The 14,849-nt window shown below is 33.5% G+C and overlaps 1 protein-coding gene across 1 annotated transcript in view; it reads left to right on the top strand.

The window, feature by feature from the left end:
• The first annotated feature begins 3,903 nt into the window (after nt 1-3,903).
• Nucleotides 3,904-14,849, top strand: part of LOC115955502 (plant intracellular Ras-group-related LRR protein 6) — a 31,495-nt gene continuing 20,549 nt past the window's right edge. The window contains exons 1-10 of the mRNA XM_031073633.1: nt 3,904-4,109; nt 8,288-8,351; nt 8,482-8,618; nt 8,736-8,822; nt 12,278-12,353; nt 13,101-13,175; nt 13,299-13,368; nt 13,461-13,538; nt 13,652-13,712; nt 13,842-13,920. Of these exons, the coding sequence (XP_030929493.1) occupies nt 4,045-4,109; nt 8,288-8,351; nt 8,482-8,618; nt 8,736-8,822; nt 12,278-12,353; nt 13,101-13,175; nt 13,299-13,368; nt 13,461-13,538; nt 13,652-13,712; nt 13,842-13,920 (792 nt within the window). The 5' untranslated portion in view covers nt 3,904-4,044. The remainder of the gene's footprint in view (nt 4,110-8,287; nt 8,352-8,481; nt 8,619-8,735; nt 8,823-12,277; nt 12,354-13,100; nt 13,176-13,298; nt 13,369-13,460; nt 13,539-13,651; nt 13,713-13,841; nt 13,921-14,849) is intronic.

Below are 14,849 nucleotides of genomic sequence, written 5' to 3'. Positions count from 1 at the left end.
AGATAGAGATAAGCAATCAACAACCAAAGAATGAGGTAAAGAGAAATCCATCCGTGGGATTGGATTGTGGTAGATCAGCCATGAGTTTGGTGGCGTGGTGGCGACCCTAGGTGCTGCTTGTGCCTCTCCTAATTCTCAGTCCTTTTCTGTACAAACAAACACAACCAATCAAGGAAAGGGAAGGAACCTTCCAACTTCAAACCCACCCCCAATTCCAACTTTAAACCCACTTCGAATCCCAACCACAGTAGCAAACCCACCCCCAATTCCAACTTCAAACCCACTATAAATCCCAACCACAGTAGCAAAACACTTGAATAAGCAATCCGACGAAACCAAATTCGATGACTCGGTGAATCTGACAACTCTCCTTGAACCTCCTCAGCCCAGATCATGATCATCTTCGGCTTTAGAAAGTAATGTGCGGGGCAACGACAATAAGGAAGAAGCTGGAAGTGGACACAACGAAGTTGTTGGATTGCATGAGAGGGAAGCATATAGAGATTCAGGAAAAGGTGTTCAAGTACTTCAACACGAGGCCCGAGCTTCAGACCCCATTGGAGATCTTGAAAGACGAGCATAGAGAGTTGTGTATGAGGTAGCTAATTGGGTTGGTGAGAGAAGCCAATATCAAAGTGGGATTTGTGTGCTATTCCTCAACTTTGTTCTCATAGAAGTTCTTAAGCAATCAAAAACCCTAACTTTTTGTTTTTATTTTTTTAATGTTTGTTTTTCCCTAAAAATATGGTTTTCTAACGGCAAAGGAAGAGGTGGTAACAAATCCCTAACAAAAGTTACCTCAAGTGGACAAAGTGCTAAGTTTTGAACCATGGGTAGGCAAAGTGAAAACGAGCCTCACCACAGGTGGGTTTACTGTAATTTTCCCATAGAAAAAAGAAAAAGCTATAAACAAATTGGTAGTGAATTTGTATGTTGAATAATCACATAAATTATGAATTTATCAATAGAGAACAAAATTCTGCAGCAATATACATGTAACTTGTATATCATACATCACTACATTTGTACTAAAGAAAAAATATATATACTTAATTTTTAATACAATTTATCCTAAAAGTCCAGTAAATGTTTAGTTAACAACCAAATACCAAAGCTGCAACAAGACCAACCATACATCAAGATACAAATTCTGGCTCAAGTTATGCTGAATAGCAACAGTAAAAAATATAGACTGAATTACCAAAAAGAAGAAGAAGAAGCCAAAGACATACTCAAAAGAAGAAATCTATGGAATCATAAAATAAGCAAACTCCTAAATAGACAAGAAAACGCAAGAGCATAGTGGCAACTTATGTTGTAGTCACGTTAGCGAAATGTATCATTCATTTATGAGTCCAATTGTTTTTTTTATTTATTTTTATTATTCAATCAAAGTTAATTATGAGTCTTGTAGGTAATTGCTCTAGCCTAATAAATCTGATCATCAGGTGATGTGAAGTCAATCTAGAGAGTTGTCATTTGCAATTTTGCATTAATTGGAAGTTTTCAAGCATTTAATTGTAAGCATTTCTTTTACATGTAATGTATTTACCTGTAAATATCAATGAGGAATCAAAAGAAGGTAGGGAGTTTTTATTCAGAAAATTATTTGCAAGTGTCATTGCTTTGGAGTTAAGTGACTCCTAACAATCAAATGTTTGACTAGATTGCGTTGAGTGACATCCTCAATTAGTAGTGTTGAATGACATCTACTACCTCATGTTATGTGGCATTTTGGAACTATCCATCTTATCATTTGTTTGAATCTTTGATTTTGCCAACCCAACGAGTCTCGGCCTGCATCAAAACAAGCAAACATGATATATAACATCCAACACCAAGCATAAATGTTGTCACAATCATTTGAAATAAAAATTTTGAACCCTTAAATAGACAAGAATCAAACATAATAAAATTATTTATTATAAAATGCAAACACTAAGCCTAAGCAAATTCACAAGAAAATTAATTCTCGATCCAATATCCATAAGTTTTCTAAGTAAAAAGCCAAGCATAAATGTTTTTCATTTATCCTAATAAACAACACAAACTCAATTTTGGGTTTTCTAATTTAGTGATTTGGATTTTTGAGAGGAGAGAAAGAAACTAAGAAAGGGATTATGAGTATTGATATTGTCATTGAGTTTTTTATTTTTAATTAAGATATTTTTTATATTATCATTTTTCAAAGGGGTAAGCTTCTAAACATACAAGGGCCTATATATTGGATGGTTGTTTTTTTTATTGGGGTTAACTGGACTACTAGTAGCCCAAAGAAAATTTGGTTTTAAGTGGGATTGTATGATCGGATCCTACATGCTATCCTTGAGTCCAAACCATATGCATTGATCCTGAATTTTTGGGACAAGTAGGATTCTATGATCTATAATATGGATCATGATTTTAACAACAATGCATGAATATCTACTACTTTTAGGTAAAAGAAACTCTTTCGGGGTGTTTGGTTCGTCGTGATGTTACATGTTATATTACACTGTAATATTACATTATTATAATATTACATTAATTGTAATGTTTAGAAAGGTTATAAATTAAGGTGATGTAATATATTTTGTAATTTTAAATTATGGTAATGATAAAAAAAAAAAATAAACAAAAAATCATAGAAATGTTCTAACATAGAGTAGAATCAAACATAGTAAAGCTTAGTTTACAAAATGAAAAAGGTGGGTGCTTAATTCCAATACAATAGGGATCCATCAATGTAAGTCAGCTGAACATTGTGATTGATGAGTGGGCAGACATTACATCAAAGACACATTACAGTGAACCAAATGCCTAATTGAGGTTATGAAAATAAAATGATTTTGAAAAGATGATGCTCTTATAGTTATGAGAAGTGCTTTCTCAAAAAAAAAAAAAAAAAAAAATGAGAAGTGCTATCAACACAAAATTTTCATAATGCTTTCACAATAAATTATAAGTAGCAAGTTGTTACGAGTTGTTATTAGTGAACAAAAAATAATTTCAGTGGTTGGTTCAAATTATAATCAATAACAACTTACCACCTATGATTTGTTGTAAAAATATTGTGAAAATATTATGAATATAATACTTCTCTATAATTATTATATATACTAGCCTCTGAGCACGTGCTCATGCGCGTGCTCAGAGGCTTTTCTATTTTTTGGGTAAAGATTAATAATTTACATTTATTATAATTTGAGATTTTTACCTTTTCCAATGAAAAAAAAAAAGAATAAGTGGGGTGAGTTTTGTAGATTAGAGGAGTTTTAAAACTAACAAAAGAGTGATCCTATTTTGTAGGGAGTGAGTGAGTAGAAGTAGAAATTTAAATCAACGTAAAAGTAGGAGTTTATTAGAGATGCTACGACCACAATATTTTTACAACAAATCATAAATGTTTAGTTGTTATTGGTTTAAATTTGAACTTAACATTAATATTACTTTTTTAACCCAATAATAACAACTAGTAATAACCTGTCACTTAGGATTTGTTGTAACAATATTGTGAAAATATTGTAAATACATTATTTCTCGAAGTAGGAAGACATTTCAACGTAAAAGTAAGAATTTATTATTTTTGTCAATTTACTATTTTTACCCAATTTTTAAGTTTTAGGTAAGAATATTTTTGATAGTAAAAAAAGCAACAATTAACTTTTTTTTTTGCCAATTTACTATTTTAACCCAATTTTAAGTTGTTGGTTAATTTAAGTTAAGGGTATTTTTGATAAAAAAAAATATTAACTAACTTTCTAAATATTCTTAACATACCAAAAAAAATAAAGAGATAATATCATATTTTGTAAAATAGGTCACTAATAGGAATATTAAATACTAAAAAAAGAGAAAAAAAAAAAAAAGAGGAGGACAAATATATTTAAAATAAACAATGGAAATGTCCGAAATACCCGGTTCAAAATTTCTATCTGACACTTCTGATCTGATAGCAAAAACTCAACTGCCATCTTTCTAAAGTAAAATCAAATGTACCATCTCATACTTCTGATCTGAAAGCAAAACTCAAACTGCAGTGCATGTTCGAGGAGCCTTCTCTTCATGGATCGGCTGCTAAAAGCTGCACGAACGTCCGGCTCTCTCAACCTATCAAATCGCTCCCTCAGGCAAGCCCCCACCAACCCATAACTTTTTAATTCTTCAAAAAAAAAAAAAAAAAAAAAAAATCAAATTCAACCAAATATTTCATGACTTTTCATCACAGTCCAAGAAAGTTCAGAAAAATCTATATCCATCTAACATGCAATTGTGCTGTGTATGATTTTTTTTTTTTTTTGAATCACTCTGATTTTTTCGTGGGTTTTATCAAATGCATTACGAAGTAAAATGCTTAATGTTATTTTATGCTAATCTGTTTGATATTTTAGAGTTAATTTTGTAAAATTATGATTTATAACTATATTTTATGTTGATTTTATTTTATGACAAAAAGTCAAAGTATTGTAATTGCTTTAATTTTGTTCATTGTATTTTGTGAAATTTTATTGTATTGGGTTTAGTATTAAGTTGGTGAAGAATTGAGTATGAAATGAAGATTAGTGTATTTCGTGATTAGCTCGCGAGAAGTTTGCGAGAAGGGTTCCTGTGAAAATGGCATGTGAGAAGCACATGACTGGAAGCTGAAGAGTCATGTTAGGCTGTCAATTTCGCGAGTATTTTGCAGGTAAGACCTTCCAGCGAAATACCCGCGAGACTCTCTACCTGAAGGATTTTTAAGTGTGATTTTCTTACCCTTCACTCATATTATATATACCCTTATTACCTAAAAATGTAAATGAGGTCATTCAGAGAGAAAAACCCTAGATAGGTTTTCTACAACACTCACCCATCTCTTAGAGAGAAAGTTACTTATCTTTAGTGAGAAATCATTGTAGCCTCTTCTCCTTCCCTCTCCCATTGTCATAATTTAAGAAGAGATTTGTACCCAAATACAATCCATACCTATTCAGAATATAGAGAATGTTTTGGAGCTTGGGAAGTTTTGGGGATTTGCTAAAAGAAGCCAGTGAGATTTGGCGGATGCAATCGGGCTTATTGCGGGATCCAAAAAACTAGACAAGACACGGTTCTGAGAAACCTTGTTAGAGTAGGAGCTTGAAGGGCTTAGGTACATTGGGTTGATTAGGCTTGGGGGGTCTCTTGTTATTATTGTATCCCAACTTATTGTCTAGTGGATCGATTTACCTTTTAGAAGGCAGCGGAGAGGTTTTTCGCCGAGTTCTTCGGTTTCCTTTTCGATAATACATCGCCGTATTATCTTGTGTTTGCATCTCTCTTCCCTTACTCTCGTGCTTTACTTTTATTGTTTGATATTCTTATTTATGCACTAGAGTAGTATCGGTTGATTGCGCTTCATTTACTCTTATTTCTGCACTTAGATAAGTTAGAGTAAAAGCAATCTAGCTGTAATTTTTAATTGGGGGTCTAAACAAGCTCTTTTGTTTTAACACATTTTTGAGCTTTCAAATTTAGATTGCATTATCGACTTTTTAAATCGAGTCTTGATTTGGGATTTTCGATATGAAGTTATTAAAGAATGTTAATTCTTAATTCTTTACAATACGACGTGTGAAACAGGGAGTTGGATCCTCCAAAGTTCTTACAAGGATAACTCAACTATGGAGTTCCTAAAATTTTATCCATTCATTTTGAAATGAGTGGATTGAAATTTGCTACATCATCAATAATTTGAATAAATACCAAAATTGTGATAGTCAATGTTTTTTTAATTTTATTTTATAAATGTTGATGGCATGGGTAAAATCTAATTTACTCATTTTAAAATGAATGGATAGGATTTTAGGAACTCCAAGGTGGAATAACCCTAAGAAATATGTTAGGTAGGTCGGCTGCCTTGTACCTTAGAATGCCTAGAAGATTTAATATAAATTGATCATGATTACTTAAAAATATCATGTATGTAGAGATTGTGGTCCGTGTGAAAGATAAGAGTGGAGAGGTCTCAACCACTTCAGAGTATCAAGTACGTAGAGATCGCAATCCAAGTGAAAGATGATAAAACCCATAACCGCCTAGTTTCATGAGTATGTAGAGGTTGCAATTACAGTCACAAATGATGGGAGAGTACTTTTTTTTTTTAATAAGCCACAAATGAGGGAAGATAACTTACTCGCCTGAGATGTAGCAAACACCTATCAAGATTTAAAATTAGAGTGCTCAAAGCAAGCATACACTTTGAATACACCAGCATGGGATAACATCATGTGATTTTGGTTCTATTGTGTTGGCATTCAGGGTTGGGGTAATGAATAATAGGGATAGTCTACCTAGTGGTTGGAGCCTTGAGATGAGTTGTAGACTCAAACATCTTGGGTTCAATTTGCACTACAGCTCCCCTGGATTACCTAATACAAGGTTTTGGCGGGTGGGGTCGTGTATCTGTGGTTTACTCCTCAGGAGTTGGTGCAAAGGCCCTACCTTGGTGAGGTTCCACATCATAAAAGAAAAATTAATAAGGACAATCAAGGGCAGTTGTATTTAATAGTTATAGGTGAAATTTAGTTTTATGAAAACTGAATAATTGTGAAAGCATTTACCAATGATGTTTTCATTAATCAAGAATGTAAGTTGGTGACTTGAAGATGATCATGTACTGTCCTAGTCTCAACCTAAGGATGTCATCTCCCTAAATGCTTTGGGGGGTTAGGAAGGTGCAACTCTAGTGGCAGAGCCAAGATTTTAGTTTAGAGGAGGCAAGATAAAAAAATAAAATTGAAAGTAAAATTAATCTAAAAAATATTAGTAGATATAAAAAAAAGAAAAGAAAAGTAATTATATGCTAATGTAATTGTATCCATAATCTCAATTAAATAAAATGAGAAAATACATCAATATAACCTAGAATGCTTTTAAAATTTTATGTAGAATTCAACCTTTCTTCCTTTATTATTCTCTCTCTTTTTATTTTTTTAAACTCAGCATTTGAAATGGTAAAAAAGTCAAGAGATGGAAGAAAAAAATATTAGTGGAGACTCTAGAGTTTTTAGAACTTTGTGTTCAATAATGCTACGAATAGAACTTTTTTCACAATAATATTCTTGTTTTTTTATTTTCTTTTTTACTTATCAAAAAAAAAAGAAAAAAAATTCATGATTTCTAAAGTGGTCAAGTGTGAGTTGTGTTGAAAAGTGTTGAGTTCATGAGTGTCAATTGTGTCCATCATTCTCAGTTAACCACTTTAGCAATTGTGAAATTTGTTGTGAAAAAAAATGATATTACTATTGGTTTTGGTATACTAAGATACATTTTTTAAAATTATTTTGTAGGACCAACTAATCAAGACTTCCCGTGAGAAGAGTGACAACAAGCAAATAAATTATTAAAATATCAGTTTTACGTGGACCCATTATCACCATCTTTTGATTAGGAAACCACAATATATGTGGTTGTTTTATGGCAAGTAAATTGCTGTATGGGAGGGGGCCAAAGCCAAATACTTAGAATATACTAAAGCATCAGTGTATGTATCAAATTTTGGGGAGATCAGGGGGCAATTGCCCCCTCTCGCTTGGATCTGCCATTGTGCACCTCCACAAACTCAAGAAAGGTGCCTTTTGTTTCATAGGACTCAATGACATGGGGCAAATGCCGCAAATCTATCTATTTTACATCAGACACTGTCAAGCAATAGTTATATTTAGCCGCTATTGCAAAGTGATAAACGGTGCTAAGCTCTTCAAAGGGCTATATGCCTCACTCTTGCCCTATGATGGTAATGTGCATGTAATGCAAGCTTTTTGTGAATGTTGGTGCCCTGCTATGAACATGCTGCATACATTTATGGGAGAAATCTCCCTTACCTTTTGGGACTTACATATGATTGGTGGATTTTCCATTTGGGGTTCTTTCTATGATGAAGTAGTTCCAGGTGAAAAGGAGATGCTGTCCTTTCCCTAAGTTGTCAACATCTGTTTGTAACATTTGTATTTGTTTGTATTAAAGTACCTTGGAGTTATTTGTCTCGTTTTGTTAAATACTAAGAGTAGAATTTACTTTCTTTGTGCATTTTTCTTTTATAATTTTTGGTTTAAATTCTTTGACATGTTGAAACCACAATTATTTTCTTCATAGAGGATAGGCCAATGGTTCATTATTTACTTATTCTCTTTATATTTCCAAAATGACAAGAATAATAAAAAATTTTAGGAAAAATTTGTTAAGTGTTGCTTCATTGCAGTTTGCATAATCACAATTCATCATAGTAGAGCATGATGTAATTAATTCTGTATTACTAACTTTTATTTCTTTGTGCTTCTGTTATCAGGGATGTGCCAAATGAGGTCTACCAAAGTTTGGATGCCGTTGGAAAGGATGAAAATTGGTGGGAGGTAATTTATTTTGATGTTTTCATTTTGTTCTTCCTTAACACATTTCATTAAATGTTAGCTAGAGATTAAGTTGCAGACAATTATGAAAGATATGTAAATCCAACTGATGGCTTCATTGCTTGTATGACAGGCTGTGGAGCTACAAAAGCTCATTTTGGCTCATAATAATATTGAGTCATTGAAAGAAGATCTTAGGAATTTACCTCAACTTACTGTATTGAATGTCAGCCACAATAAACTTTCCGACCTTCCAGCTGCAATAGGAGAGTGGGTTGTCTGAACATACTTATTTATCATATTTTTCGAGAATGTTTTCACATTTCTTACTGTTTTTTACTAATGTTATGCATTTTTTATTGTTTTTTTTTTCTACACATTTGACAGGCTTCCTATGCTAAAATCATTAGATGTGTCCTTTAACTCAATACTAAAAATACCTGAGGAAATTGGATCGGCAACTTCTCTTGTCAAGTATCTTTCTTTCTTTTTCCTCTTCTTCTTATTCTCTTTCCCCCTCCCTCCTCCCTTTAATTTTATAAAATCTGGTAGATTTTCTTCTTCCTTGTAGCTGTTTTTATGTGTCTATGTGTGGATTTCTGTTTCTTTATGGTTCTTAGTATTTGATATATCTGAGTGAAAAACAAGAAATGCCGAGCGTATATTATTTGTGAGCATCACTATAGCAATAACCTCCTACTGATTGAATTTGAGGTGGCTGCATGCCTTTTTCCGCTCTGTTTCCCTTTTGTTTTGTTTTTCTTCTGTCTGTGTGGGTGGGTGGGTAGGGTGGTGGGGTGGGGTTATATAATGCAGCCTAAAGAATTACAAAAAAATGGAGAGGATTTCATTATATTTCTTTATAATTAGTGAATTTTAATGGATAAATGGAACTACTTCTGCACACATTGCATGCATATAATACATCCTAAGGTTACACAAAAATGGGAATTACAATTGAAAAGAGAGAATCAACAAAATCTACAACAGATTGGAAACTGACAAGACCCAAAGCAAGGGACCATTCAATCAATTTTCTAATGAAAGATGACTTCAATTGAACCACCAAGGCTTCCATATCTTCAAATGGACAACAATTCCTCTCTTCGGTGTCCACGACAAGCATAGGGGTTAAATTCCAGATAAAGGAAGGGTGTTTACCAAACCAATTCCTCCAACTAAAAAAAAGATCAACGGCACTCCTTGGCATTACCCAATGAATCCCAACATAGAAAAGACAAAACTCCAAAATCATGTGCAACAACAAATGTTTTATAGTCTCCCCACTTTGCCTACACATGTAGCATCATTTAGCCAGAGTAAGTCCTCTCTTCATAAGGTTATCACAATTAGAATCTTCCCCCTACTTGTTGTCCACGCAAAGATGCAACCCATTTCGGAGCCTTGGCACTCCAAATGCTTTTCCCCAGGAAAAGCACATCACCTAAGCCTCATAATCCCTTATAGTATGAAGTACAAACGAACATCAAAGTTGCCATTGCAACCTCCACCTCTTGGCTTGATTTGTTGGATTACAAAACATCCAACAACTAACCAACTCTAATGATCATTGAAATCTCTTATAAACCCAAGATTCCATAACTCCATCCTCCATTTTGACTCTCTGCATAAGAATTAATTGAGGCATCTTATCAGCTGCATATACAAACAATTTCTGGTTTATCTTCATCAAAGATTGACTTCTATCTTACTTGTCATGTCAAAATCTCACTCAGTTGCCATGCCTTACCTCAAGTTGCTTATGACCGATAAATACCTACTCAAATATTCCTCCATAAACTACAATCGTGGGCACTTCTAACCTGCTTCGTTGACCAACCACTCCAAACCTCCCCATATTTTAAAACAACCATTCTCCACAGACCAGTATTTTCCTCAATAAAATGTCATATGCAATAGCCATTTAAATTGGGAGATTTGTCTGTGTGGTACTGGTGGGCTTAGGTTTAGGAGAATTTGTAGATCTCGGGTTTACAATTGTTGAAGAAAAGGTGATTAAGGGTCAAAATTGACTAGGTTTTGATGAGCTTTATATGGTTATTTGATAGAGAAGACACATGGGTTTTTAGGGTTATTATGGCTAAAAGACAGAGCTTGAAATGGGGTTGTAAAGAAGAAGAAAAGAGAGAATTTTATGCTGTTTAGGGGCTGTATCAACAGCATTGGTGATTAGTACTCATGGTCGGATCCTCACTTTGGACAATCTAATGCTTAGGGGTCGTCCGTTGGCTACTTGGTGTTGTATGTGTTGTTGTGATGGGGAGTCAGTAGACCATCTTCTTCTTCACTGCCCTATTACTCATTCCCTTTGGACTTTTATGCTTCGGGCCTTTGGTATTCATTGGGTTATGCCAGGATTAGTGGCGGGTTTGTTATCTTGCTGGCATCAATGGCTCGGGAAACATAATTCAGACATCTGGAATTTGGTTCCAGGGTGCTTAATGTGGATTGTGTGGTTGGAACGAAATCGTCGTTCCTTTGAGGATAATGAGAAGACTTTGGACGAGTTAAAATTTTTATGCCAACGTAGTCTTTGGGAGTGGTCTCGGTGTTGGGGTTTTACTGAATGTTCTTCTCTCTCTGAGTTTATGTCTTCTCTTAGCTTAGTTTCCTAATTTCTTGTTTTGCTGTGTTTTTTTTTTCTTCTTGTTCATCATCATGAACAACTTGTACTTTTCTTTTCTTTTTTCTCTTTATTAATAAATTTCTGATTACCTATCAAAAAAAAGAAAAAAGAAAAGAGAGAATTTTATGTTGTTTAGGGGCTGTCTCAACAGCATTGGTGATTCGTACTAGAAGAAAGAGAAGAAGAAAAGAGAGAATAGTAAGGGAGAAAAGACCGCACAAGGGCCAACATGCTTCAATGCTTAAAATAATTAATATTTTATTGATGAACTCATTTCTTTTTTATTTATTTTTTGATAAGTAAGATAAGTGTATATTAAAAATGTTGCTTTATGCAAAAAAGCACAAAGAAGTCAAATGGTACAAGTGGGAAAAAGAAAAGAACAGAAAACTAGTTACGAGAGAGAAGAGAACTAATGAATAGAGGTAGGCAATCACTAGATGCGAGTCTCAAAGCCCGAGACCAATCAAACGGATAAACACCAAATGAAGCAAGCAACTGGTCTCTCGAACTATCCACATTATCAAAAGTATGTCTATTATGCTCTCTCCATATACACCACATTAGGCACAACATAACTAAATTCAAAATGTCTGATGAGTGCTTCCCTAGCCAATTCCTCCAATCAAAAAGAAGACTTGGTACCATTCTTGATAGAACCCTAGAAACTCCAAAGGATCTAAAGACAAAACACCATGATTGATGAACCTTCTCACAATGAAGCAGTAAATGATTCACTATCTCCCCACAACAACAACACATAACGTTCCAGTCAACAAAAGCGAAACCTTCCTCAAATTCTCACAATTGAGCATCTCTTCCCAAACTCCATATCTTTTTTAAGATAGTAACTCAAATTTTGGCTTAAGTGAAGGACATTGACGTGAAAGTTAAATCCAAACGCTTCAAGATTTTAATGATTTAATTTTCCAACGAACTTTATTTAACTTTTCATTCATAATCAATATGACATTTTATTGATTTCAAAATGATATTGTGATGACATTCCTAGCCAGGTCACTGTCCATTGTTTCTTATTTACTTTATTACAAATACATTTTGATGAAACAAATTTGTGCTATTTATATTACAAAACCATGGTGTTCTCAATATGCAGGACTGCCACTTGTTTTTATCTGTACACAACTTTTTATGTTTTCATTTTCCTGGCAGTGAACATAGAGTTGATTTTAACCTTTAGCAAGTTTATTTAAAAAAAAAAAAAAAAAAAAAAAAAAAACTTTAGCATTTGATAATAATGTTTTTTATGTGATCATTCCAGGTTTGATTGTTCTTGCAATCGGCTTAAGGAACTTCCAAGCTCCATTGGACAGTGCGTAGAATTATCAGATTTGAAGGTAATGCTTTAATGTAATTGAATTGCAAACATCCAGGAGTGGCTATGCCATCGGTAAATTAAAAAAAAAAGGGCTTCTGTAGAGTTTAACCTTTGGACAGAATCAGGTTGAGAATTCTAGATGTGGATAAGTTGGCATTTGGTTAAATAGTCCATGCATTATACCATACTAACAATCAGAACATGTTATATTTGTATTATTAAGTTCAGAAAAGGAGATACATAGTGAACACAATGATTATGTTATCTTCGTTATCTCTCATTATGCCTCCTAATGCCTGTTACAGTTATACTGTACGTTGAAGGAATATCATCTGTTGAATTTAATTTTGACCTTGTTGGAACATTTTTGTTTTATACGAATCACAAATATAGAGCAGATCCTGACACCTTCGTAAGTGGATGCAACCTCTGAGATTTTAGCTAAAATCTTTTGTAGGGTTTTGTTAGCACTGTATCTGCATTACTTTCCTTTTATTTTAAAATAAACCCCTTTCATACTCTGTAACATGGTCCTGAGACTGTTGCTTATGTATGACTAGTAAAGTTGCTCTAAATTGGGATATTCTAAATTTCTAATTCCACTAGTTGATTGGTTGTCCCTCCCAATCAGCCTTTGAAACATCAATGAAACCTAATGTTGCGCTTTGCTATTTTTATGATCTGCTAAGCCTTCTTGACATAAAAGTCTTTTTTTTTTTTGGCTTGTATTTTCTGATGACATGTGCCTTATGATACTCTCTCTCAGGCATCAAAAAATGTTATCGTTGGCTTGCCAGAAGATCTAGTAAACTGTTCAAAGTTGACAAAACTAGATGTGGAGGTATAAGTCAGGTTTATAATCTGAGGAATTAGATGACTGGTCTGCTTGTTTATATACTGTAAAGTAATTATTGTTGATGTATTTGTGGCTACATATGTGTAATTCATCTTCTATCTCTGCCAGGGAAACAAGCTAACTATGCTTTCAGAGAATTTGATTGCATCATGGACAATGCTTACTGAATTCAATGCATGTAATTATCTTCTGTTTTACCATCCAAGTGTTAAGTCATACATGTACATTTATGGATATGTTGAAATGGTGCTTGTTACTGTATCTTTGCAGCAAAAAATTTGTTGAGCAGTATACCAGAGAACATTGGGAATCTTTCACATCTCATTCGTTTTGATCTTCATCAGAACAGTGAGTAAATCAAGCAAGAAGTACCTTCTTTTTTATCCTTTTTTTTTTTTGTTTCATTTAAGCTCATTTCTTCCATGTCTTCTAAAAATTTCTCTATGTAACGATTTCTGCAGAAATTTCTTCAATCCCACCATCAATAATGGGATGCTCTTCTCTTGTGGAGTTCTATATGGGGTTTTATTCTCCTTTATTCTTAATTGATAATATTAAAATTTTAGTGGCATTTGGAGTGTATGGATTTTCTTCTACTTGAAAAATCTGCATCTTTGATATTTGTTTGGCATTTGTGGCATCAAATTTCAGGAATAACTCACTGTCTTCATTACCAACAGAGATTGGGGTGCTTTCACGTTTAGGGAATTTAGATCTTCACTCAAATCAGGTAACTTTTTTGTATGTAAAATTAATTCTATTCCACATGAAGACTAAAAAAAAATACAAAATATGTCTTGAAATTTACATATTTAAGTTTAACATCCTAATACAACATGAGGTAGTATATCCTAATACAATCATTTAATTATACAAACATCGTAACATTTTTAGATGGGGATAGTCGACTTTCCAAGCTTTAGAATATAGAGATATTATTTGGGAAGATCTCCCTTCTATTAGTTTGTTAAGGTAGATGGGCTTGAGTAATTTCTTTATTTCTTTTTTTATTATTAACAAAATAAAAGAAAAATCTCCATAGGAAGAGCTTCCCAACATTTTGTTCCCTCCAAATTATCCTCACAACACAATGAGGAGTTGCGGACTAAACAACATTATTGCTATGCCTCCCATATAACCTTTTCCAACAAGATAAAATATCTGTCACCTTGTGCAACATCACCCAATGCAACCCAAAAACAAAGAAAATAAAGGTTCACAAATTAAGAGCAACTAGACAATGAAGCAGAAGATGATCCACATATTCTCCACTATCCTTACACATGCAACACCAGTTGACTAGTATTTTGTTCATATCAGTAATTCCTTATGTTTATTTCTCTTCGAAATCTGTTGCTCATTTGGTAATAATTATTTTGCATGTAAATTCTTTAGTCCTTCCTAATATTATATGTACTCTATTGATTTAATTGCTTGAGTGGACTTGTATGTAGAATTAAGTATCAAATTGTGGAGACAATTTCCAGTAGTGCAGAGTCAAAGAGTGATTTTTAATAATTAAAAAAAAAAGCTATATCACAAATATTTAAACCATGGTTTTGTAGAATACCATGGTTTATGGTCGTTTTGCAATACCACGAGCTATTGTAGTTTTAGGGTTACCATGCTGGGCCCTAATATTATCCTATATAAGCCTAT

The sequence above is a fragment of the Quercus lobata genome, chromosome 8 (assembly GCF_001633185.2).
Source record: "Quercus lobata isolate SW786 chromosome 8, ValleyOak3.0 Primary Assembly, whole genome shotgun sequence".
NCBI classification, from domain to species: Eukaryota; Viridiplantae; Streptophyta; class Magnoliopsida; order Fagales; family Fagaceae; genus Quercus; species Quercus lobata.
Note: the sequence above shows the minus strand (reverse complement) of the source record. Positions and strands in the feature narration are given on the sequence as shown.